General features: G+C 42.2%; 3 protein-coding genes, 2 non-coding genes and 1 pseudogene across 5 annotated transcripts; 3 read left to right on the top strand and 3 right to left on the bottom strand.

The window, feature by feature from the left end:
* The first annotated feature begins 10 nt into the window (after positions 1–10).
* On the top strand, positions 11–533 carry LOC127773391 (uncharacterized protein At1g15400-like). The gene is made up of 2 exons (XM_052299449.1): positions 11–372; positions 515–533. The coding sequence occupies exons 1-2, from the start codon at positions 11–13 to the stop codon at positions 531–533; spliced, it is 381 nt and encodes a 126-aa protein (XP_052155409.1).
* A 7,651-nt stretch (positions 534–8,184) lies between these two features.
* LOC127774673 (probable cellulose synthase A catalytic subunit 1 [UDP-forming]) lies at positions 8,185–14,161 on the top strand. The gene is given in 16 exon segments (XM_052300955.1): positions 8,185–8,464; positions 9,026–9,221; positions 9,411–9,598; positions 9,699–9,783; positions 9,868–10,057; positions 10,398–10,573; positions 10,576–10,634; positions 10,636–10,664; positions 10,766–11,111; positions 11,191–11,328; positions 11,416–11,541; positions 11,619–11,831; positions 11,905–12,163; positions 12,309–12,505; positions 12,648–12,998; positions 13,213–14,161. Coding segments are annotated over 16 exon segments (3,228 nt in total). The 5' UTR covers positions 8,185–8,377; the 3' UTR covers positions 13,801–14,161.
* A 2,139-nt stretch (positions 14,162–16,300) lies between these two features.
* LOC127774679 (rRNA 2'-O-methyltransferase fibrillarin 2-like) lies at positions 16,301–19,477 on the bottom strand. The gene is made up of 7 exons (XM_052300962.1): positions 19,392–19,477; positions 19,003–19,316; positions 18,586–18,681; positions 18,383–18,460; positions 18,122–18,298; positions 16,757–16,825; positions 16,301–16,645 (listed from the first exon to the last, which is right to left on the bottom strand). The coding sequence occupies exons 1-7, from the start codon at positions 19,405–19,407 to the stop codon at positions 16,469–16,471; spliced, it is 927 nt and encodes a 308-aa protein (XP_052156922.1). The 5' UTR covers positions 19,408–19,477; the 3' UTR covers positions 16,301–16,468.
* On the bottom strand, positions 17,367–17,441 carry LOC127775279 (small nucleolar RNA snoR60). Its single transcript, XR_008017950.1, has one exon. It is a non-coding gene; the product is annotated as a small nucleolar RNA snoR60 (small nucleolar RNA).
* LOC127775278 (small nucleolar RNA snoR60) lies at positions 17,918–17,992 on the bottom strand. The gene has a single exon (XR_008017949.1). It is a non-coding gene; the product is annotated as a small nucleolar RNA snoR60 (small nucleolar RNA).
* Positions 19,478–20,164: 687 nt separating the features above from the next.
* On the top strand, positions 20,165–21,221 carry LOC127773390 (uncharacterized; annotated as a pseudogene).
* The last annotated feature ends 2,979 nt before the right edge of the window (positions 21,222–24,200 follow it).

The following is a 24,200-nucleotide window of genomic DNA, read 5'->3' as shown; positions in this document are numbered from 1 at the left end:
GAAAGGGGAGATGGAGATTGGAGGGCTCCAGAGATCTTCCCAAACATTTAGGAGGTCTGGTTCATCAGGTTTGGTCTGGGATGGGAGGCTTATGTCTGAAGACCAGAACCAGAGTGATCAAAGGGCAACTGGTGATGCAGAGGCTGGTAGCTTAGAATCCAAAGAGCTAAGGCACTCTCGTAGCGTTGGATCCAGTATAAAGGTGCAGCGAAGGTGCAGCGATAGCGTGGAGCGCAGCAGGTCTGGCAACCAGGCCTTTCGAACTCGGCATGTTCCTCCTGCTATGGATCCACCTTCACCCAAAGTTTCCCGCTGCTTGTTCTGCGGCATCTTTAGCAAGGAAGAGCCCTCACAGCCTCCCAAGCCCAGAAGGTACTAGTGTGCTGTATATTTTCCAAACAAATGGGTAGGCTTAGAGAACTTTCTGAGGCTTAAAGTTCATCAATGGATATCTTGTAAGGTTTAGTGCTTGCTGTTTGCTTGTTTCTCTCTTGCTTTCTTTGTTTCTCTTCAGTTTATATTGGCAGCCATAATCAGGACCTGTTTATGGTTGTCTTTTCTGTCAAAGTGTTTACTATATGCATATGGTAGCAGACTTGTTGCGTATATGTATATGCCAATGTGCAGGAGCATGATATTATGATGTGCAAGTGATGCTTCTATTTGGTACTATACGTGCTATATTTCAAGGTTGGTACTACACTGTTACTGAATGTGATCTACATGCTTACCCTTGATTTACTGGTTAATCAGCATAGGAATTACTGTCGCCCTTATGTACTTAATACCTTTAAGCAGCTTACCTTCGAATTCACTTATTAGCTACTCAGTGGATCCATAGTGTATTATGCAATCTTTCTAGCATTCTTTGTGGTTTATGATGCTGGTTACATGATTGGAAAACGCTTTCTTTAAAGTAAACAAGCAAATAGAACTGGCGGGCAGATTAAAGTTACTCTGTAGATTTGTAGAAACATTCTAAGCTTGGATTAACTACTGCTAGGAAGCTTGAATGTTTCATTACCATGTACGCGATTTCATGGATGACTTTGGATATGTTTGGATTGTCATATAAATGATTGTGATTGCATGGATGACTTAGTATATGATGAGTCAAAGTCAACCTTTTGGATTACATTATTTCTTTATCGTTAATTTTTTGGTGTATGATGGCCAATTGCTTCTGAGTAGAAGTACCAACTCCTGGCGGTTTGTCTTGCATGATAGTTTTAACAATAGTTAAAGTGCTGTCATCTGATAGTAAGATATTGGCTCTATAGAACACCTGGATCATTCATTACTTCTAATATTTCCTTTATGCCTAGTTGGCTAGTTGAGTTATTTGTATGAAGTCCTGACCTGCTAACCATCCTTGTGACCTTGTGAGCTGATGCACACAGGAAACTTTCCTACTGACATAAGCTAGTGCTGTTTACCCGAAAATGCTCTAGTGTTTGTCTGAATGTTGTTCATGGTCATCCACCTTGCTAGCAAAATGCATATGCAGAGCATTTCTTAGTCAGAAATTTGCAACATGTGTCAGATGCAGGCTTAGATTATGTGTCGATTACTACAAGAGTACATGTGCAGATTACAGAGTATAATGTGGAATTAGTTAGGTAGGGTCTTCAGGTCTTGGCAAATGACTCATGAGTGGTAATCGATTTTTATCTGATCTGCTTTACACCTAGTAGGCTAGTGCCAGGTTTATAAGACAAGGTAGGCCAATCTTTAGGGTGAACAGAGATCATTTTAGCAATAAAAGGCAGTTATATAGACCATGTTTTGTCAAAAGATGTGTGGTCATGAGCGCCACCTGTCAGTGAAAGTGAGGATGTGCTCTCCTTCTGTTGTGGTTAGGAATTAGGTGTCTTTTAGTACTGACCTTGCTATTTACCTGTCACTAGGTACAGACAATTCCAACTATGCAACCTACTCCCAATAAGGATTCAAAACATTAGGTGGTGATGTACTGTACTGATGTAGCCTCTGATCACAATAATCCATGATGATCCTACTAATTGATGTGCATAGTTTGCATAAGAAAAAATAAAAAGAGGTGCACGGTCATTGAGAAATAAAGTGTCTGTCTGTTAGTTTCATTTCCACCATCTTTGTCCAATAAAGCATATCCTTTTGGTCTTCCTGCCTACCATTCAATTGGTTTGGCAGCACCTAGGCATCATGATCAATCTCAGCGAAGTTGCTTTTGTGAAGAGAAAATTTAAGAAATACCATTTATAAGCGTCCAATTTAAAAAATATCATCGACAAATACGAGTTCCATGAAATGTTATTGCACAAGCGATTTTTTCTAGAAATACTATTGCCTTTGACGTACCGTTTAATAGATTGTTCATCCTATAACACTTAAAGAAGCGTTGCTAACAAAAATGTGAACCTAAGACGGAAAGGCATAGTGGGCATTGGGCAGCTAGAATCATAAAAAGTTTCCTGGGATTTTTAACATGTTCTTTTTTTGTTGGTAAGTGGTAACTATATATAACAGCTGGTTCATCTATGCTAAAAACATCTCAAGTTTTCTGCTTGATATGTTAAGTTTTCTCTTGTTATAACATGCTTTAGGGGTTGGAATGCACTGTGGACTGTGGTAGGGGTAGAATCTAGGAGAGGTTGCTAACAAGTGAGAGTGGCTATATATGTAGTTTAGGGTCGGTATTTATTATTGTTGTTTGACCAGCTTTGCTTGAAGGAATAACAAAATAGCCTGCATTTCCCTTTTCATTTCTACTATCTTGCTGCTTCTGCTGCTGCTGCTGTTGTTTGATCTGAAGTGAGATTCTAGTTCTGCTAAAAAAAATTCTTGGGATGGAAAGTTATGATATTGTGTTCATGGTACAACACACTAGTCCTCTTGCCTCTTGGCGCATGAACTAGTGAAATACTTTTGGATTTTTTGGTTGTGTTTAGTTCGTGTGACAAATTTTTTTTTAAGTGTACGAACACACATTTGAAGTATTAAACGTAGACTAATAATAAAACTAATTACAGATTCCGCCTGTAAACTGCGAGACGAATCTATTAAGCCCAATTAATCTGTCATTAGTAAATGTTTATTGTAGCATCACATTATCAAATCATAGTGTAATTAGGCTCAAAAGATTTGTTTCGCGATTTACATGCAAATTGTGTAATTGGTTTTTTTCGTCCATATTTAATGCTCCATGCATTTGATGTGACGGAAAAGTTGGAAGTTTGAAGAAAAAAAATTAAATCTAAACAAGGCCTGTATGCCCAAACAAGCGAAGGTCAGTTCAATTTTGCATCTTGTCAGTTGTCATGCTTGCTTCGTAGAAACTGTACAAGAGATAAGGAATAAGTTCACCGATGGGACCTCAACTTGACAGCGAGATTTTTTGAGGTCTTTTAACCACAAAATCAAAAATGTGTACCTCTAAACTTACGTAGACCGTGCACACAAGGTCCTATAGCAGTATACATGGGTGGTTTCGCTGACGTGGCATCCTAGTCAGCAAAACAAATTAAAAAAAGTGCGTGGGGCCCATGTCAGCTGCACATCTCTTTCCTTTTCCTTTTCCTTTTCTTCTCTTTTCTCTCTTCTCTCCTCCCTTCTTCGGGCCGGCGGCGGGCGGAATCGGCGAGCGCGGTTGTGCGCGAGCGCAGCAGCAGAGCGGCGGCGGGCTGCGGGCGGAGCAGACGGCGGGCAAGCGCGGCGGCAGAGCGGAAGCAGCGGAGCGGCGGCGGCGGCGGTGGGCGGAGCGGACGGCGAGCGAGCGCAGCGGCGGAGCGGAGGCCACGGGCGGAGCGCGCTCGCGGCACGGACTGCCGTAAACCCTAAACCGCCGCCGCAGCCATGGCGGTCTCGGTGTCCTTTCTCCAGTGCTCGGCCTGCTCCGCCGCCGCGTCGGCGGCGTCCGTCGTCTTCGCCGAGGCCTTCTTCTCGGAGGTGTACTGCTGCAGCTCGCGCTTCAGCTGCCCGTTCTCCTGGAGCGCGCCCTGTAGCTGCTCCTTCAGCTCGTCCGCCGCGCCATCCTCCCCTAGACTCGAGCTCTGCCCGGGACTCTTGCACCCCCACCGCAGGCAGCCCCGCCGGCCTACTCCGGCCGTCGCGAACACCACCGACGGCAAGACGCAGACCACCGACGGCAATAACGTAAACCACCACATCACACCAACACCAGTACAAGACTATATACAGGAAGCAGAGCTAATAAGCCGCCATTGACCACCTTCAATTCATTCCTCTCGCTTCTCAATTCGCTATCTATCTCCTCAATCTCTTTTTTCCTGTCACCATTAATTCCACGTACACGGCATGGACGACGACGAGAAGCCGACGGTGGCGGCAGGCGCTCGTGGCAGCAAGGTGGCCGGCGCCGGCGCCGTCGACGCATGCCTGGTCACAGCGGCCATGGCGGGGGCGTCACTGCTAGCGTGTTGGGCCGTGGCGTTCCACCCATCCAACAGCCAACGCTCGCCCGCCGTCCGCTCCGCCCGCGGCTCACCGCCGCTCGCATCGGCGCTCGCTGATTCCGCCCGCCGCCGGCCCGAAGAAGGGAGGAGAGAAGAGAGAAAAGAGAAGAAAAGGAAAAGGAAATAGATGTGCAGCTGACATGTGGGCCCCACGCACTTTTGTGGGGCCCATATATACTGCCATAGGATCTTGTGTGCACGGTTTGTGTAAGTTTAGGGGTACACATTTCTGGTTTTATGGTTAAGGGACCTCAACAAATCTCGCTGTTAAGTTGAGGGACCACCGGTGAACTTATTCCAAGAGATAATGATACGAGGATTTGTGGGCCGGGCCTTGGGCCTGTCCCTGGGTCCAAGTTGGGCCGGTCAAGATTTCCTTCATTTCATTTCGGAATATAAGTTCACTTTGACTCCCTTAACCAGTGGCCGAATCTGATTTGTATCCCTGAACCATAATACCGGATATGTTAACTCATCAACTATTAAAACAGGTGCAATTTAACTTCCTTGCGGTTTTGGAGGACGGTTTTGCCGATGTGGCAACAACGTGTCGGTGTTGATCTAATCTTCGTCCTACGTGGCGTTAACATATCGCTTTGTGTGGTATTAGAATTTTAAAATTCTATGGGACCCATTCCTCCTTCCTTTTTCCTTCGTCTCTCTCCCTTCTCTCTCTCCCCATCACCCGTCTGTAGGGGGTGGGAGCTAGAGCGGCACGTCGACGCCACCTGGGGGCTGGGACGAAGATCAGGTCAACATCGCTAAATAGATGCCACGTCAGCGCAACCGTCCTCCAAAACTACCAAGCAAGTTAAATTGCACTAGTTTTAATAGTTGGGGACCTAAAGATCCGATACTGTGGTACAGAGATAGGAATTAGATTCGACCACCAATGAAGGGGGTCAAGGTGGACTTATTCCTAATTCAGGGTCATAAGCTAAAATCACGGTCCATCTAAGCAAGGACAAATGAGGCCTTCGTCTTCTCTGCTTTGCTTCCGTTCTCTTTCCAAATTATTTTCTTGTGACGACTCAAGAGAACTAGAGAAGGAAACTGAATCACATAAACTTAGATTAAATGAAAAATCATCACACAGAGAAACTGCTTGCCAGTTTATATACCCTACTCAAAATCAAACCGATGACCACTCTTTTTTTTTCTCCCTCTCTTATTCTTCTTCTAAACAAAAATACACAGATCTCTGGGGATACACACGCAAGAATTAGTTACAGCAACATGCTCGAAGAAATTCCTCTTCAGTTCTGCGTACAAACAGTTAACTTAACTGGATGCTGTCCGTTCTGTACACTGTCCAGTTCTGTTCTTCAGAGAGTAGTAGAGTACGTACACGAGACAACTCTGAATATTCCCCCACGTTGCATTTCTGCCCTTGATTTTTTTTTTTCCCCAACTTCGCATGTGACCAGCGGTGCAGAGACACGTTAGCGTCACCAGCGGTGGTTGCTGCCCCTGGCCTCAAGACAGCTAATAATCGACAGGACTAATACTAATCCACGGGTTAATTAGACTAGACCATCAACCAGGCTGCAGGCAAGAGCAACACTCGTTTTAATACTTCAATTAGTTGTTGCAGCATAATCCCAGCCACTACAGTACGTAGTACCACTGTTGTAATCAAGGGCAAAAGAGGCAGACAAAGTAGAGCCTGAACCTCCATCACAAATCACCAGATAGATTTTAGCAAGTTAAGAGAAATTTTTTTGTCATGTTTAGTCAGTTTCTTTGACTTCACTGCTACATGGCTTGCAACTAGTTTTTTTTTTTAAAAAAAAACACTTTCTATTATGTATTTGTTACTGCATCCTAGAAGTAAAATAAGTGAGATGTATTTTTTGGCTGTATGTCTACGGATAGAGGCCGGAGATGTAACCCATTTTTATTATTTTTTTAAAAAAGAAGTAAAATAAGTGAGGGTTTATGATGAACAACAACAGTAACAAACTGAAGCTTAAATGTAGTTTTCGTGTCGAACAGTGTAACAGAAATACAGCAGCACCATCAAGCCGATGGCAAATCATTTTCCATGCATGCGATGTGAAGATTCCAATTTGGTTAGAGGAACAAAAAGAAACTAGGAGAGATTACAGAGAGAGAGAGAGAGAAGGAGAAAAAATATATATTAGTGATTATTGCAAGTAACAATAAAGAAAAGAGGCCACCGACGGCCAGGACAGTGGCAGCCCAACCGCCATTATTGGGACAAGAACGGTTTACCTGACAGTGTGCTTATTGCAAAGCACAAGTCAGCACATCTCATTTGTTCTTGTTAACTTTGGAGTGACAGGCTCCCTATAATCTGGTCTGATTTTTTTTCCTCTTAATGCATGCTTAATTAATCTACATCTGGCATCACAAATTAATTATGTTCAGTTTGTGAATCTTTGAGGTGCAATGATGAAAACAAAGGGGAGTTCAGTAGCTATCTATATGGGATGTGGAGTAAAGAGAGCCAGGGACTTTTATTTTAGTGATTTTATATATTAGTTGCTGTAAATTTAAATAAAAATTGCATAGCATGTACTATACGCTTATGGTGTAAATAAGTAAAAAGAACTACAATCTTGTTGTTTGTTATAAATCCCAAGGTAAGGTGGAAAACCGTAATGATGTGTGCCAAAACGTTGCATTTGTCGGTCGATGAAACGGCAAGAAGAAAATTAGTTTCCTGGGAGGAGTGTTAGGTACTCTAAGCACAGCAGGTTCTATAAAAGATTTATTAATCGATTCAGGGAGTGCAAACAAATTAATATAAGATATTGCTGACCCCTAAATCAGAAGAGGAATAGTTTTAATCATGTGAATAATGCACTTCTTTTTTCAATCCTCGAGCCCCTAACCAGGTCCTCTTTCCATTTTCAAATAATGCACAAGTCTATATTATGCACAAGCTTAAGTTAGCATCAACCTTGGTTAAGAATGACAATCCAAAGCATTGGGAATATTCAAACTTGTAATATTATTGATGATATCGGAGAAAACTACTTAAAAGCTGGTATGCAAAACAACTAACAATGTTGCACTCAATGTTATTCCTCTTTAATTTTTCTCATATTTTCCTGTCATGTGCTCGAGGTATATCTTCTCCACGAAGAAACAACTATTTTCTCTTGTCCACATCAGCAAAATAAGTGTTATATATACCGTGGCAAATTAAAACAAAACATGTTTAGAACGGAAAAACATTGCAGAAAACTAGACCAATACACAAATTACATCTGCTATTCGAGAAACATAAGTTCTCAATGTTTTTATAATTAAGAATTGAATTAACTTCCCTGCAAATATGGCAATGCAAATAATTCTCACCATATCATTTCGATCCACCAATCACAGCACCATCGATTTGATGCCAACTCACATGTTACACGCTTGCTGCACATGCCACATTTCTTTCCCCCTTTCCTACCTCCAAAAAACACCACAAAAAAAAAAGAGTAGCGGCAGGTAGGAGGGCATTCCCGTCCACCGCCGAGGCGCCGACAGATCCACCCGCTACCGCCGGTCACCCGGGCCCACCCCGTCAGCGGGTGACAGCCTGTGCCCAGCTCCACCCCTCATCCGACGGCCGAGATATCTCCCCCTCATCTCATCCGACGGCCAGGAGGCGAGCCGGGTGACCGGCGGTAGCCGGTGGCGAGACTCCCACCAACTGAAGCGAAACCAACCCGAGCGTGTCTCGCGTATGTAAGAAGAGAAGACGAGGAGGCGAGAGGAAGTAGTGGAGCGCGAGCTGAAGAGGAGGGGAGTGGAGGAGGCGGCGCTGCAGATCTGGAGGCGGAGCGGCGAATGGTGGTGTCGCCGGCGGCCGCCGCGATCTAGGCTTGCCGCGCGCGCGCGGATCTGCGAGCTGCGTAGCCGTTTTTCGCTGTGAGTGGAGGAGGAGGAGGAAGGGGAGGAGGAGGATGGCGGCGAACGCGGGGATGGTGGCGGGATCCCGCAACCGGAACGAGTTCGTCATGATCCGCCCCGACGGCGACGCGCCACCGCCGGTACGTGCGTGCGTGCGTGCGATGAGCGAGTGAGATGAGAGCGTGTCGGTGGTGGATCTGGGGGGAGGGGAGGGGGAGTGAGTGTGGTGTTGGGTGTGCGTCGCTCGAATCGAATCCCCCGCGAAATTGCGTTTGTTTTTTTGTGCTGGGTTCGTGGATTTTCCCCCCGCGGTTTTCCCTATGTGCATTTGGCGCAGGCGATTGTACTGTCCTCCTGTGGTGAGTAATCCTCATGTGAGGAGATGTCCGGTGGTTGTGGAATTGTAGGGATCTAGCTAGAGCAATGCAGCTCCCGGAATTCCCCAGTCTAGGCTTCGCGGGTTGCATTTGAGGTGCCATTGATGTGTTAGATCTCAGCTTGGTTAGTACTGATGATGCAGAGGCTGAATCTCAAAACTGTGGAATTCATGTCCTGCTTTTGTAGAGCTCCTCCGGTTCTAGGTTTAGGACATTGGTTTCGACTTGAAGCGAAGCAGATGGTTCTTTAGTTTGTGATTAATTACTAATAGTTCTGTAGTTCCGTTTGGGCATGTACTAACTGTCGTTTTCTTGCTGATGCAGGCTAAGCCAGGGAAGAGTGTGAATGGTCAGGTCTGCCAGATTTGTGGCGACACTGTTGGCGTCTCGGCCACCGGCGATGTCTTTGTTGCCTGCAATGAGTGCGCCTTCCCGGTTTGCCGCCCTTGCTACGAGTACGAGCGCAAGGAAGGGAACCAGTGCTGCCCCCAGTGCAAGACTAGATACAAGAGGCACAAAGGTTGGTTTCTGTACAACTGTTCTATTATTTATATGTCATATAATATATCATTAGTAAGTTCATGTTTGATGCTTGCTTCATATCTATGTATCCACATATAAAATTAGACTACCAACTCTGTCTTTTATTCCATAAAGACAAATGATTGATGTATACTGTGATTGTTTTGCCGCCTTGGACAAAATGCAGGTAGCCCTAGAGTTCAGGGCGATGAGGAGGAGGAAGATGTTGATGACCTGGACAATGAATTCAATTATAAGCATGGCAATGGCAAAGGTCCAGAGTGGCAGATACAGAGACAGGGGGAAGATGTTGACCTGTCTTCATCTTCTCGCCACGAACAACATCGGATTCCCCGTCTGACAAGTGGGCAACAGGTACAGTTTAACATGATATAAGTTCTCACTTGTATCAGTGAACTTGTTTCTTTAAGAATGCTGTGCTCTTGGGTACTGACAACCTGATATTTTCATTCAGATCTCAGGAGAGATCCCTGATGCTTCCCCCGATCGCCATTCTATCCGCAGCGGAACATCAAGCTATGTTGATCCAAGTGTTCCAGGTACTTTTCTTACTCATCATAAATTGCTCCCTTGGGAAAAACATTGGTTTGGAAAGTGCTAACATTTCTCTATTATGATTCCAGTTCCTGTGAGGATTGTGGACCCCTCCAAGGACTTGAATTCCTATGGGATTAACAGTGTTGACTGGCAAGAAAGAGTTGCCAGCTGGAGGAACAAGCAGGACAAAAATATGATGCAGGTAGCTAATAAATATCCAGAGGCAAGAGGAGGAGACATGGAAGGGACTGGTTCAAATGGTGAAGATATGCAAATGTATGGATAACCTATCCTTGTATTATACACGCTGCTTTGCAGTGGATTTAGATAGTTATTTTTGCATTATAGAAATTCACATCAGACACCCAAAAACCTGGTCTTTATGATGCGCAGACTGAAGGTATATCATATCAACATATACTGAAGATAGCTCACTCAAGCACTTAGAATGCCCTTTTCTCCATGTTATTCAATGACTTATTAGATAGTTTTATACCTGTGAGTTTGATCAGGATATAGATTTTCATTGACTATGCTTTACCACTATACTGCAGTTTGATGTATATTGTATATATTGCTTCAAGTATATTGATCTTTCTGTGATTGTCTTTAACAGGGTTGATGATGCACGTCTACCTCTGAGCCGCATAGTGCCTATCCCTTCAAACCAGCTCAACCTTTACCGGATTGTTATCATTCTCCGTCTTATCATCTTGATGTTCTTCTTCCAATATCGTGTCACTCATCCAGTGCGGGATGCTTATGGATTGTGGCTAGTATCTGTTATCTGTGAAATTTGGTTTGCCTTATCCTGGCTCCTAGATCAATTCCCAAAGTGGTACCCGATAAACCGTGAAACATACCTTGACAGGCTTGCATTGAGGTAAGATGAGATACTTGATATACATTTTTTTCAGGGTCGTGGCACTGAAACTCTCTTACATTGATATTCTGTGTCCTGAGGCGTCCAATCTAATGTTGCAGATATGATAGGGAGGGAGAGCCATCACAGCTTGCTCCCATTGATGTCTTTGTCAGTACGGTGGATCCACTAAAGGAACCTCCTCTGATCACAGCAAACACTGTTTTGTCCATTCTGGCTGTGGATTACCCTGTTGACAAAGTGTCATGCTATGTTTCTGACGATGGTTCAGCTATGTTAACTTTTGAGGCTCTGTCAGAAACTGCAGAATTTGCTAGGAAGTGGGTTCCGTTTTGCAAGAAGCACAATATTGAACCACGAGCTCCAGAGTTTTACTTTGCTCAAAAAATAGATTACCTGAAGGATAAAATCCAACCTTCTTTTGTTAAAGAAAGGCGGGCAATGAAGGTAAGCTTCTACTGTCATGGTTAGATTACCGCCAATCTGCATTGTGCCTGAGTATTTAACTTTGGATACTCTGTTTCAGAGAGAGTATGAAGAATTCAAGGTACGGATCAATGCTCTTGTTGCGAAGGCACAAAAAGTACCTGAAGAGGGGTGGACCATGGCTGATGGCACTGCTTGGCCTGGGAATAACCCAAGGGATCACCCTGGCATGATTCAGGTGACCTTTACTTCTAATGGGGGAGTGGTTTAAGATTCTAATTTAATCAGGTTCGTGTATATTAAACTCCTGTTATGTTGATTACAGGTGTTCTTGGGGCACAGTGGTGGGCTTGACACTGATGGTAACGAGTTGCCACGGCTTGTCTACGTCTCTCGTGAAAAGAGGCCAGGATTCCAGCATCACAAGAAGGCTGGTGCAATGAATGCATTGGTATGTGTTCAATTCTGTAAATTTATCACTGAAGTTTATCAACCCAATACTTATATACCCCTATTTCTGGTGGGCAGATTCGTGTATCTGCTGTGCTGACAAATGGTGCCTATCTTCTCAATGTGGATTGTGATCACTACTTCAACAGTAGCAAAGCCCTTAGAGAAGCAATGTGCTTCATGATGGATCCCGCACTAGGAAGGAAAACTTGTTATGTTCAGTTCCCACAAAGATTTGATGGCATTGACTTGCACGATCGATATGCTAATCGCAACATAGTCTTCTTTGATGTGAGTACAATGGTGCCTTTGTTTGTCCATCACATCAAAATTTTCATGTCTGACATGCTTTTCTGCTTTGCAGATTAACATGAAAGGTTTAGATGGCATTCAGGGTCCAGTTTATGTGGGAACAGGTTGCTGCTTCAATAGACAGGCCTTGTATGGCTATGATCCTGTACTAACTGAGGCCGATTTGGAACCTAACATTGTTGTTAAGAGCTGCTGTGGTGGCAGAAAGAAAAAGAGCAAGAGCTACATGGATAGCAAAAACCGTATGATGAAGAGAACAGAGTCTTCAGCTCCTATCTTCAACATGGAAGATATAGAAGAGGGCATTGAAGGTTTGTGCTAGTCTTTGTTCATCTTTTATCTTTTATGTTATGAACAACCACTGCATTTAGTGTTATTAGTCTTATGTTTACACACAGACTTTTGAGATACTCAAGCTGGCTCCCTTCCTCTAATATTGCTTTTGTAATTCATTAGGTTATGAAGATGAAAGGTCAGTGCTGATGTCCCAGAAGAGATTAGAGAAACGTTTTGGTCAATCGCCAATTTTTATTGCGTCCACCTTCATGACTCAAGGAGGCATACCACCCTCAACAAACCCAGCATCTCTACTGAAGGAAGCCATCCATGTTATCAGTTGTGGATATGAGGACAAAACTGAATGGGGAAAAGAGGTTAGTGGGGCAACCAGTAATTTTCTCTTTCTTCCTAGAGATCTTTGTTCTACTTCTTGCCAAGTAATGGGTGTGGACTCCTTGTTCTATATAGAAATAGAAGCCTAGAAGTTAACCTTTTTGTTTTCCAATGTGATTTCAGATTGGCTGGATCTATGGTTCAGTTACTGAGGATATTCTGACTGGATTTAAAATGCATGCAAGAGGTTGGATATCAATCTATTGCATGCCACCACGGCCATGCTTCAAGGGTTCTGCGCCAATCAATCTGTCTGATCGTCTTAACCAAGTGCTCCGTTGGGCTCTTGGGTCTGTTGAGATTCTGCTTAGCAGACATTGTCCTATCTGGTATGGTTACAATGGGCGTTTGAAACTTCTGGAGAGGCTGGCTTACATTAACACCATTGTTTATCCAATTACATCCATTCCACTTATCGCCTATTGTGTGCTTCCTGCTATCTGTCTCCTCACCAACAAATTTATCATTCCTGAGGTTAGTCAAAGGATATCCATTCACTTTCATGCGATGATTTTTTTTAATTACCATATTGTTAATTTTTTTTTGTTATGCACTCTGCTTTTATGACCACAAACCAACAATACCTTTTGCTAATCATCATGGTTTCTAATTCAGGAGAGCTCTGTTGTTTTAGTTAAGTTTCTGCCCTTCTGAAACTTCTCTGATCAGATCTTTTTCTGATATGCAGATTAGCAATTATGCTGGGATGTTCTTTATTCTGCTTTTCGCCTCCATTTTCGCAACTGGTATTCTGGAGCTCCGATGGAGTGGTGTTGGTATCGAGGACTGGTGGAGAAATGAACAGTTCTGGGTCATTGGTGGCACATCTGCCCATCTCTTCGCCGTGTTCCAGGGTCTTCTGAAAGTGTTAGCAGGAATCGATACCAACTTCACTGTTACCTCAAAGGCGTCCGATGAAGATGGTGACTTTGCTGAGCTATACGTGTTCAAGTGGACCAGTCTCCTCATTCCCCCGACCACCGTGCTTGTCATCAACCTGGTGGGCATGGTGGCAGGTATATCATATGCCATTAACAGCGGTTACCAATCATGGGGTCCTCTCTTTGGAAAGCTCTTCTTCTCCATTTGGGTGATCCTCCATCTCTACCCCTTCCTGAAGGGTCTCATGGGCAGGCAGAACCGCACACCGACCATCGTCATCGTCTGGTCGATCCTCCTCGCGTCGATCTTCTCCCTTCTGTGGGTCAAGATCGATCCTTTCATTTCGCCTACTCAGAAAGCCGTCGCCTTGGGGCAATGCGGTGTGAACTGCTGATCGGCGCCGTTACGAAGATGAACTTCAATCAATCAAGGTCTACCCCCCTTGTGTAAATACCTGAGGGGGGCTAGAATGGGATCTTCTTTTTGTGTAGATGAAGGCCTTTTTTATCTAAGTTATGCCACTGTTTATTAGCTACTTCAGTGCTGGCGCTAGCTGCTGTTATGATGGAACTGTGAAGCCTTATTTTGCCTGCGAAGAAGCCAGCCCTGCAGCGTAAATTGTGAATTTTTTTTCTTCTTTTGTGACACCCGTTGTTTTAGTCATTTGTTTGAGGGGTCGTTGTTACACATACTATGGGATGTTATTTATACGGATATATTCTAATTACATTCTTTTGCGGTGAACATTTTAATTATATTCGTAGCATATAATGTAAGGCAACTCAGTATTTCAGCTGTTCACTTGACAGGTTGCAACACACATACATCTTGAGTTGTTTGTTCATGACATTTGCGCTCTCTGTTTCTGGAGCTTTACCACTACCAGAGTTTCAGAGTGTCATGGATACTTTGTCCGTCTCAAAATAAACTAATAGAATTGATATCTCTAGATTCACATAGTACTATGATGTGTTAGTATCCTAATCGAACAAGCCTCGTGTCATGATTACGAGGTCTGATGTCAATTCACAATATTAGGAGAATTAAGAGGTTCCGTGTCTAGATTCACATTACTATGATTGTTGCCTTCTAAATTCTAATAGGGTAAGTCTCTAGGATGTGTCGTATTCTAATAGGATAAGTCTCGTGTCAAGATTAGGACGTGGATTACTTTTTTTGAGATAGAGTATGAAACTATGAATGTGCTAGCAGATTACCATTTTTCTAAAAAGCCCTAATTCTTTTCTAAAAAGCCCTAATTCTTGTAGTTCAGGTCGCTACCATTGGTACTTAGCACCCTATCACCATAAGTCGATATTAGGCTGCTCTATGTAGTATAACTAACCGTTAACTATAAAATTAACACATTATCTATAATCAACCTAATAGCTCATATATATAATTGTTAGCTGTAGATATATAATACACTACTCATGATCCATATTTCTGTTATCACATAGTTTGTTTTCGCCGGGAAGACTGAAAGAGACCGTCTGAATGTATCAAGAAGGAGAAAAAGTTACAAGAAAAAACACGACAAAAAGCTGTCGAGGACGGATGCGCACCAAAGCGCATGTCAAGACCACACCCTAACCATGCAAGCACAAACCACTAAGTGGAGCCTAGCACCAAAATAACCCCCCGCTATGCGTGGCCGATCGTCGCTAGGCCTCCGACAACACCACAGAAACGAGACTCCGAAAACAATGCCACCACATAGGTCACGGCATCAAGGATGCCGCCATCTCCCACCTTCTTAGAAAGATGCGATTTTTACCCAAAGAAAACTCGCCAAGAATAAAGAGGTACCCTTAGCGGCGCCCCAAGAGGTAACGACACTAGAAGGCGTAGCCTCTGCCGGCCTAGTGATCCACTGGACGAGGCTTTCGCCTGGAGCTCTACAACCTTCCTTGTAGTTTATCTCCCACCAACTCAGAAACCACCACGCAGGCATTGACAACATGTGGCTTCCACCGCACCTCATCGACGTTAGTTTGTCTCCCACCAACTCAGAAACCACCGCATAGGCATTGACAACACGTGGCCTCCACCACACCTCATCGACGTCTCTCGGTCGATCGACTTTCGAACTTACCGCTGAACCAAGCCGCCACCCCAAAGAGCTAGCCCAGGCCCCCTCTAGCAGGTCATAATCAATCAACTAATCAGCTAGTCCAGTTTCGTTGATGAGGGATATGATCCAAACTCAACCCCTATTTGAGGAACCTAAATTGAGACTTTTTAAAACAAATTCGGCAAAGGCCCAAATTCTCAGTCCCCGACACCGCATGGTTGCTCGTCGTTGATAGGTGTAGCGCACCGCCGCAACCAGAAATCCCTTGCCTCATCGCCGTGACGATAATTTTAACGTCCACATTATACTCTCAATGCATGGAAATGTTACCAATAATATTAGCTTATTATAATACTTGAGAGCAAAAATATTAGAAACTTCGCTTCGCTAACGGTGTATTTAAAAAAATAATAATTTGTTAATAAAACTTATATATATATATGTTCTTAACAATATAAAAGCAAAGGCAAAAAATAAACTTTAATTAAAAATTAAAGACCCTAAAAAATAAATTTAAGGTTGAAAATGTAAATTTTAGCTGATAAAATGAAAAGGTTAGTCATCGCAAGATTAATGACGAAGAAAACCTTTGATGGTAGGAAGGGGGTCGTCATAAAGACACTCGGTCGGTCACCATATTTATCAATTAAAATATTCACTGTTGGCATAAAAAAAATAATCATAATTGTATATATGTGGCCAAAAACGATAACGGTCTAACTGTCGGAAACAGGAACTGTGAGAAATTTCGGTGACCAATTTCATCCCTATTGATTAGCGTATCACCCCTAATAGCACCGATAATGATGCAACTTACAGTAAAGGGCAGTGCAAAACCTGAGTGACTTTTACTTCTCCCCTAGCATCATTTGTCCAAAAATTTCAGCCTTACAAACCAGGGTGCAAGTGAAAAACAATGACCAAAAGTTTTGTGCAGCACTACATTTTAGCACACCACAGTCACTCACAACCACAAGTTTTATTCTTCTTAAGATGTACCCTTTTGCTTCTTGGGCATCCTGTAACCACCAACGACGCAGGCATGGTCACGCTCGAAAGGCTCCAGCGTCACCTGCTCAGAGGGCTTGAACTGATCTGCCTTCAGCTTCTCAACTTCACTAGCAAACACAGCCTCAGCTGGCATGGTGGAGTCGATACAATTCGCCTGTTCAAACAATTTGTCAGTCCAATACCTAGTATTACATCTAATATCTCCCCAATCTCAACCTCAATCAAGGTGATTATATTCAGGATTCAGGGGAGAGAAGAAAAGTACCTTGATTGAAATGACGAAATGTCCACCATTCTTCAGGAAGTAGGATGCATTAAGGGCTAAGATCCTAGCCTGCAGGATAGAGGATTCCATAGGAAAGGTTTCAAAAATCAGTGAGAATCTTCAAGATGTTTAACAAAGGGCACGGCCATGGAAGAAGATTTCATAAAGGGAATTTTATATGCAAACAATTTATCCGAGACTCTAGCAGCAAACATACATGAACTATTGTAAGCAATGTTACTTACAAAGAAAAAACATATCAATGTCCGACACTGCCACAGAATTAGGAAATGTAGTACAACAAGCACTGGAATAGTTCTAATTAGCACTAGAATAACAAAATAACAATAGGAGAGAAAGCTATACCAGGAAAGCAGGCATATTACAGAAAAAAGAACAAGACAATATCAACAAAATTAATATGGACAAAAACATGACTATTAGCCACCAACAAAGCACACATATTGCTGAAGGTTGTACCATACTAAAGAGTATAAACAACCAAGCATATGGCAAATTGCTGCTGTTAAGTAGATTAGCACAATCCAAATATGATGTACAGAATACTAATAAAATGCAAAGAAAAGGGAATGAAATAATGGAGGCACAGCGCATCGGAAACTCGAATTTGCATCATCCAATTTGATGTCCTGAAGGGGAATCCGAGTAAGATCATCATATGCCAAGCCCAATCAAAATATTAAATAATAAGGGATATAGGGACATAGTAAGTAGTGCTGGCACTGAAATGCAAAGTCCTTGTATGCGTACACAGCCAGATCAAAGCAAAACTGCAGGTATACTCGTGTTGGAAATAATTCTATAAATTAGTAAAGGACATCAAGGTCACCAAACGCTTCCAAAAGAAATCCATAACCATTGTTAACTCATAACAATTGAAAACCAATTTCAAAAAGGATAGATTCAAAAAACATATAACAGAAGTGTTTCAAAAGAAAGAATGCATCTTCGTGATACAATTTAAGTACTTCAGAAGCATACAAGAATACTATTCCGCATGTAGGAATAGAACTTCTGGGTTGGAGGTTGCTTAAACATAAGCTGGAATATAAACAGCTAGACATAAGAAAACTGACAACAAAGGCAGTTTAAAAAGCAGGCAAAAACAGCAAAGAAAAAACAGGAGGTAATGGGCTTTAACACATCAGAAACTCGAATCTGCATCATCCAATTTGATGTCCTGAAGGGGAATCCGAGTAAGCTCATCATTTGCAGCCCGCAAATAATCAAAGAATGTCACCAAAACCATTGTCACACACGTAATGAATACTAACTAGTAACCATATAATAAATTATCTAAGGTCGTTTTCAAGGTCATGAAATCATTGTGTGAGAAAGGTATACCTGATCTGGCTGGGCAACATCAGAGAAGATAACATCAACCATGCCAACTAACATCCGGTACCTTGCCGGGTGCCTAGCATCCTCAATGATGGGAATTACATTGGTCCTCTTTTTGGCCATGTTGACAAGATCCCTACCACTCCTGTGCGAGAACTCAACAGCATAGACCAAACCGGTCTGCAAAATGAATTGATTAGCGAATGGCAAAATTGCATACCAAGGTGACTGAATAATAAATGAGAACAGTAAATGAGATCTCACCGGTCCAACAATATCAGACACATGAGACACGGTTGTTCCCGAGGCACCACCGAGATACAGCACACGGGTACCAGGAGCCTAAAATCATGATGCAAACATTAACACTTGATGCATTTTTTTTATACTACAGCATTAACAAACCACAGTGATTTTAAACCACTTAAGCATAAGGTTGCACACGCGGATTCAACCAAGAAACTTACAATCCAGATGTTGTCAACACCACCAAGCACGGCAGCAGCCAACTTTGAACGGAAAGGATTCCATACCCTGTATTCAACCTTGGTTCCATCCTCATTCTGCACACAGCAGAAAAGCAGAAACAAAAGTCATGTACAATAAAATAGATCAATATGAATAGAAACAAACGTCATGTACACAATCTTGGTATCTCACTGCAAAGAAGCAATATTGCGCAACATCTTACAGCTTGCTACAGCGCACTAAAATTATCCTAACAGTTCTAGCACGATTTGAACATAATCTGTATACACTGCATAGAAGCAACATTGCAACATCTTACAGCTTGCTACAGTACACTACAATCATACTACAGTTCTAGCAAAACACTAAATAAGTAGAACGCAAAAAAAATGGAGGAGGGAGTAAGAGCAAAGGACCTGGACGGAGATGCGCTTCTCGCCATAGACGGACTCGCCGGGGACCATGTTCTTGGTGCAGAGCGCGTCCTCCTTGGCCTTGGCGATGAACACGCCGTCGTGCTTGTGCGGCACCACGACCACCTTGCTCCCGCCCTTCATGCCACCCCTCCCGCCGCCACCGCGGCCGCCGCCACGGCCCCTCGGCGTCCTGCCTCCCCTCCCACCACGGCCTCCTCTCCCGCCGCTGTCCCCGCCCCTCCCGAATCCCCTCCCACCGCCGCCGCGGCCGCCGCCATCGCCTCTCCCTCCTCCTCCCCTCCCGAATCCCCTGCCTGATGCAAAAACAGCATCGCGTAAGGGTCGAATCGAGCGCGAGATGGATCCTAGGGTTTCGGGTGGTTGCTTACCTCGCGGTGGCCTCATGGTGTCGTGCCGACGAGGTGCTTCGCCGCCGCCGCAGGTGAGGGTGGGAGGTCTAGGGTTTTGGAGGCGGTTAGGGTTTTGGATGGGGAAGGGGGAAGATTTATAGAGGGAGACTAGCGTTGGTGTTTGATCAGGGCCGTTGATGAGAGGGACGGGAAAATGGACGGCTAGGGTGTGTTGATAAATAGGATGCTCTCTGTGTTTGGGAGGTGCCTAAATTAATTAAATATTAACTATTTTTTAAAAATAAGTCAACATTTTTTTAAAACAACTTTAGTATAGACAATTTATTTTGCAAAATACTCATCATCTGGCAATTTAAAAAACATGCGCGCGGAATACGAGTAAGTAAGCTGGGAACTCATATAAAAATAGTGTTTGAGAGAAATATTGTTATTTTAAATTTTAAAAATAGATTACTATGATTTTTTTAAAATAAATTTTGTATATAAACTTTTCAAAAAATACATATTTTGATAGTATAGGAAGCGTGCGAATGGAAATCAAGAGAAATCTTTTCTGTCTGTCCATTGATCAAACTTGTGGTATGTACCATAATTGTTAATAGTGATCTTCTCTGTTTCGGTAAAACCCCATAACCAAAGCTCTAAAGTGCAGAATAAAAAAACCTCTATGCTTATACTTATATTATTCAAAATTTAAATTTCTAACATTAAACTTAGAGTTAATTTTGGGGTTTTTTATTGTAGTTTATTTTTCAACCTTTTTTTAAGAATCGTTACCATGTATATAAACACTCTGCCGCTCCAAGCGCGTCTGCACGCGGTGGCGCCGCGTCATCTCCGACCCCGACCTCCGCCGCCTCCTACCGTGGTATCACCTCCACGACGCCGTCGTCGGATTCTTCGACTACAGATCCTTCATCAGCTTCTCAGGCAGAGGCAGCTTTGTCGGCCCCTCGCTCCCTTTCCTTCCCGACTGCGGCGATCTACAGCTCCTCGACATCTGCAATGGACTCCTCTGCCGCCGCCAGAGGCTCTCCGATCCCCAGAGATTCGATTACCTGGTGGTCAATCCTGCCACTGAAAAAATGGATCGTCCTGCCTGAATCTTGTTGTACTCACAAGAAACATATTGCTCTCTTGGGGTTCGATCCAGCGGTCTCCTCGTCCCATTTCCATATGTTCGAGTTCGAGTTGGTGGAAGATAATTCTATGGACGTTGATGGTGATAATGATGGAAATATCTTTGCGGTGGAAATTTACTCATTGGAAACTGGAGTGTGGAGTCACAAGGACAATGGTTGGGGCTGCATAATTAGGACGCTTGATATTTGGAGAAGCGTATTTTTCAAGGGCATGCTGCGTTTGATCACCATGGATGATGTGGTGGCAGTGGTGGATGGGGAGGGGAATACTTGGAGGACCATTCCAATGCCAGAAACTTTTGTTGATCCTTATTATGGTGTTGATGATGGATTCATTGATGTGTCTCAAGATTGCCTATGTTTTGTAAATACCGATCGCGATGATCTATACAAATTATCGGTATGGGTTCTTGAGGACTACAGCAGTGATCAGTGGACCTTGAAGCACACTTGTCAGCCATCTACATCTATTTGGAACAAACAAACAACATTTTGGATATGACTACAAAGTTGTCTCAATTCACCCAGAAGGAATATCATTTTCTTCGTTTCACTGAATGACGAAATGTTCATGTCCTATGAAATGGATAGCAGGGAAGTGCATTATATATGTAAGCTTGGACATATTTTCACACGGCATTATCTTCCCTATGTTCCCTTGTACTCGGAGTCACTGGCAGATGGACAGATCATCTTACTTGCATAGCGCAATGCTCAGTTTGTTAACCTTAATTATGATATTGGAGTTAAAACTCAAAAATCATCAATATGAGTAGCAGCGATGTGCTACATTGTTTTAGGTGGTTGGGTGCACTCCATAACCTCACTTTATGGGCCAATGTTTCAGTAACTTTGAACTCTGTTAGGATTTGCATGATATTATGTATATTTGATTGTTATGCTATTTATCTTTTTGTTTTTTTGTTGGATCTTTTTCCTTAGGCTACCGTACGACTACTTTTTGTTTTGCTTAGCATGGGAGTTTATGTTAGTTCTTCGGTGTTGGAATGATATGAACTAGTTAAGGAAGGTTACACCTTTTATTAGATTTTTAAGAATCTATTGTGTGAAAACTTTGAAAATTATGTTAATTCCTATATTTGATGTGTTGAATGCTAAATCACATGAAAGATATCACCACAATCGTAGAACATGTCAGCATGGGAGTTTATGTTAGTTCTTCGGTGTCGTAGAACATGTCAGCATGGGAGTTTATGTTAGTTCTTCGGTGTTGGAATGATATGAACTAGTTAAGGAAGGTTACACCTTTTATTATATTTTTAAGAATCTATTGTGTGAAAACTTTGAAAATTATGTTAATTCCTATATTTGATTTTTATTAGATTTTTAAGAATCTATTGTGTGAAAACTTTGAAAATTATGTTAATTCCTATATTTGATTTTTATTAGATTTTTAAGAATCTATTGTGTGAAAACTTTGAAAATTATGTTGTTGAATGCTAAATCACATGAAAGATATCACCATAATCGTAGAACGTCAAGGGAATTGATAACGATCCGGCCCAGGTGGGGTTGGTCGAGGCCCAACAAATTAAGGTTGCTCGGACTCCAACAGTTCTTAGCCACACCCACTCAGGGAAAGGTCCAATCTTTCTAAAAGACTAGTCCAACAGGGAAGTGTGGCTCTCTCTTTTAAGGTGGTTTCCTCCTCCCAAGCTAAGCAAGGTGGGATTATTTAGAGGCTTATACGGTCGCTGCCCGACTTTTGCGTCTTTGCCAGCGGGTAATAGTGGAGGATGTCCTCATCAAGAATACTCGGCTATAATGAATTATTATTTTCTGTCAGACGCCAATTAGCAGTACTGTATATTTCCAAAATGTACATTTTAGCTTTGCTGTAATGTTTCATGTGGTAGCTACTGAAATCATGTTAGTGGAACTCAATGGCTATGGCTAAGTTGATATTCATTGATAAGTCTCCTTGCTGCGTTGAACAATGTGTGTCATCTAGACAATGGAAACTACTAAAACTGTTCTGTTTGTGTCTGATTAAAAAAATATGTATTTGAAGACAGTAAAGATAACAATTAATTTTGTATAGAATTCCTTTTAGATAATATATATAACATGTGGCAAATATGTTATATGTAGCATAAGAAAATATGCTACATGTACTCTTCTAAATAAACTTAGAAAAAATAAATATGAAACTCTCTATCATTCTCTAAAAGTAAGCTTTGTAGTAAAAAATTCTTCACACGAGAAGCTTGTGAATATAGTACGGATATGACAGTCTCATGCAATAAGCTTCTATGTTTCCAATAGTCTCCACATATTTTCATACTCCCTCCATCCCATAATATAATTACATAGGAAGTTATCTAAGAGAGATGAAGGATTATGGTGCAAGGTCAAAAATACCTTTCATTATAATCTATGGCTATAGGTTGTTTACACTGAGATACTACCTGGTACGTTGACTGGTACGTTGACCGCAGCGCTGCTCTCAACTTTGCTGCATGTTGTGTTTCATTTTTTCCTACCAAAGCTGTACTATAATAATGCAAATATACTCTTGTTGCAGGCTCCACCACTTGATAAGTAGTGTCGTCAACAAGAACCCCCTAATGCTTTTGTACATACATTTTATAATAAATAGATGTACCCATACAGTATTATATAGTATATATTTCCTAAAATATAAGGCTTTTATAATCTTTATAATCTTAAGTAATGTTCTTTTTATCATCACTTTTCATCACCATAGCATTACTTCATTTTTATATAACCAATTAATTTGTAGCAAACCGACAGATTGATCATTCATTTCGGTATCCAGATCTTCAAATGTAAGCTAAGCTGCCGGTACCTCAACTACTGGAGTTAGAAGCTACTCCAGCTCCCGTAGTTCCATTCATAGCATTCCAACGACCTATGGTCAATGCATAAATTTCAATTTAAATTGGGATATATGGTTGCACAACGTAACAATGGATAAAAGTACATATAATAAAATTAGTGGACCACAGTCACATATGTATGATGAACTACAATAATGATGGTGGCATACATGGTGCAATAGTTGCTACTAACAGAACTACAGATGGTTCTCACTCATCAGGAAAGAACATGCCGGCTAGATTCATCTTCGGCCAACCTACAAACCAAAGAGCGTAAGAAAAGGTAAAATATTATAACCGGAGTCAAAAATAATTTCTTACCTGCTCTCTCGTATACCACTATCCAAAAGTTTGGAGTCCATTCACTAATGATTTTAAGTAGTACATTTTGATCACCATAATAGCATGTAGAAGACAGGATGTCACTATTACACCACCTTTATCAATAAATCTAGAAAAATATATGTCAATTATCTTAACCTTATCAGGTAGCCTGTTGAAATGCTTATAGCGATTTCTTGGGAGATATAATTAGGAAAGTCTTGCAAATTATGTTCTCGTCCTTTCAGGCTATCATCTTGAACAATATCAGATAATAACTTTGGTGACTGCTTGTCTTTTAACTGTCAATCCATACCGTCATCATTCTTAAATAATTTCCTCAGATTTTTTGGGTGCATTTGTTGAAGTTACATTAGAAACTCCCCTTTACTATAGCCATCCCAGTCATTAGGATAGTTCTTTGACATGCCTTAGACTGTTGAGAAACTCCCTTTACGATAGTTCCATTCATTAGGATTGCTGTTCGACGAGCAAAACTCTTG

This window comes from Oryza glaberrima, chromosome 5 (assembly GCF_000147395.1).
Source record: "Oryza glaberrima chromosome 5, OglaRS2, whole genome shotgun sequence".
In the NCBI taxonomy this organism is placed as follows: Eukaryota; Viridiplantae; Streptophyta; class Magnoliopsida; order Poales; family Poaceae; genus Oryza; species Oryza glaberrima.
This window is presented reverse-complemented; position numbering and strand designations above follow the sequence as displayed.

What these genes read in the sequence shown, in the direction of transcription:
- LOC127774679 (XM_052300962.1), bottom strand. An exon ending in AGAAGCGCATCTCCGTCCAG is followed by an intron (nt 18,682 to 19,002) that starts GTCCTTTGCTCT and finishes TGCTGTGTGCAG; the next exon opens with AATGAGGATGGAACCAAGGT. An exon ending in TGTCTGATATTGTTGGACCG is followed by an intron (nt 18,299 to 18,382) that starts GTGAGATCTCAT and finishes TTCATTTTGCAG; the next exon opens with ACCGGTTTGGTCTATGCTGT.
- LOC127773391 (XM_052299449.1), top strand. Translation starts at nt 11, where the DNA reads ATGGAGATTGGAGGGCTCCAGAGATCTTCCCAAACATTTAGGAGGTCT.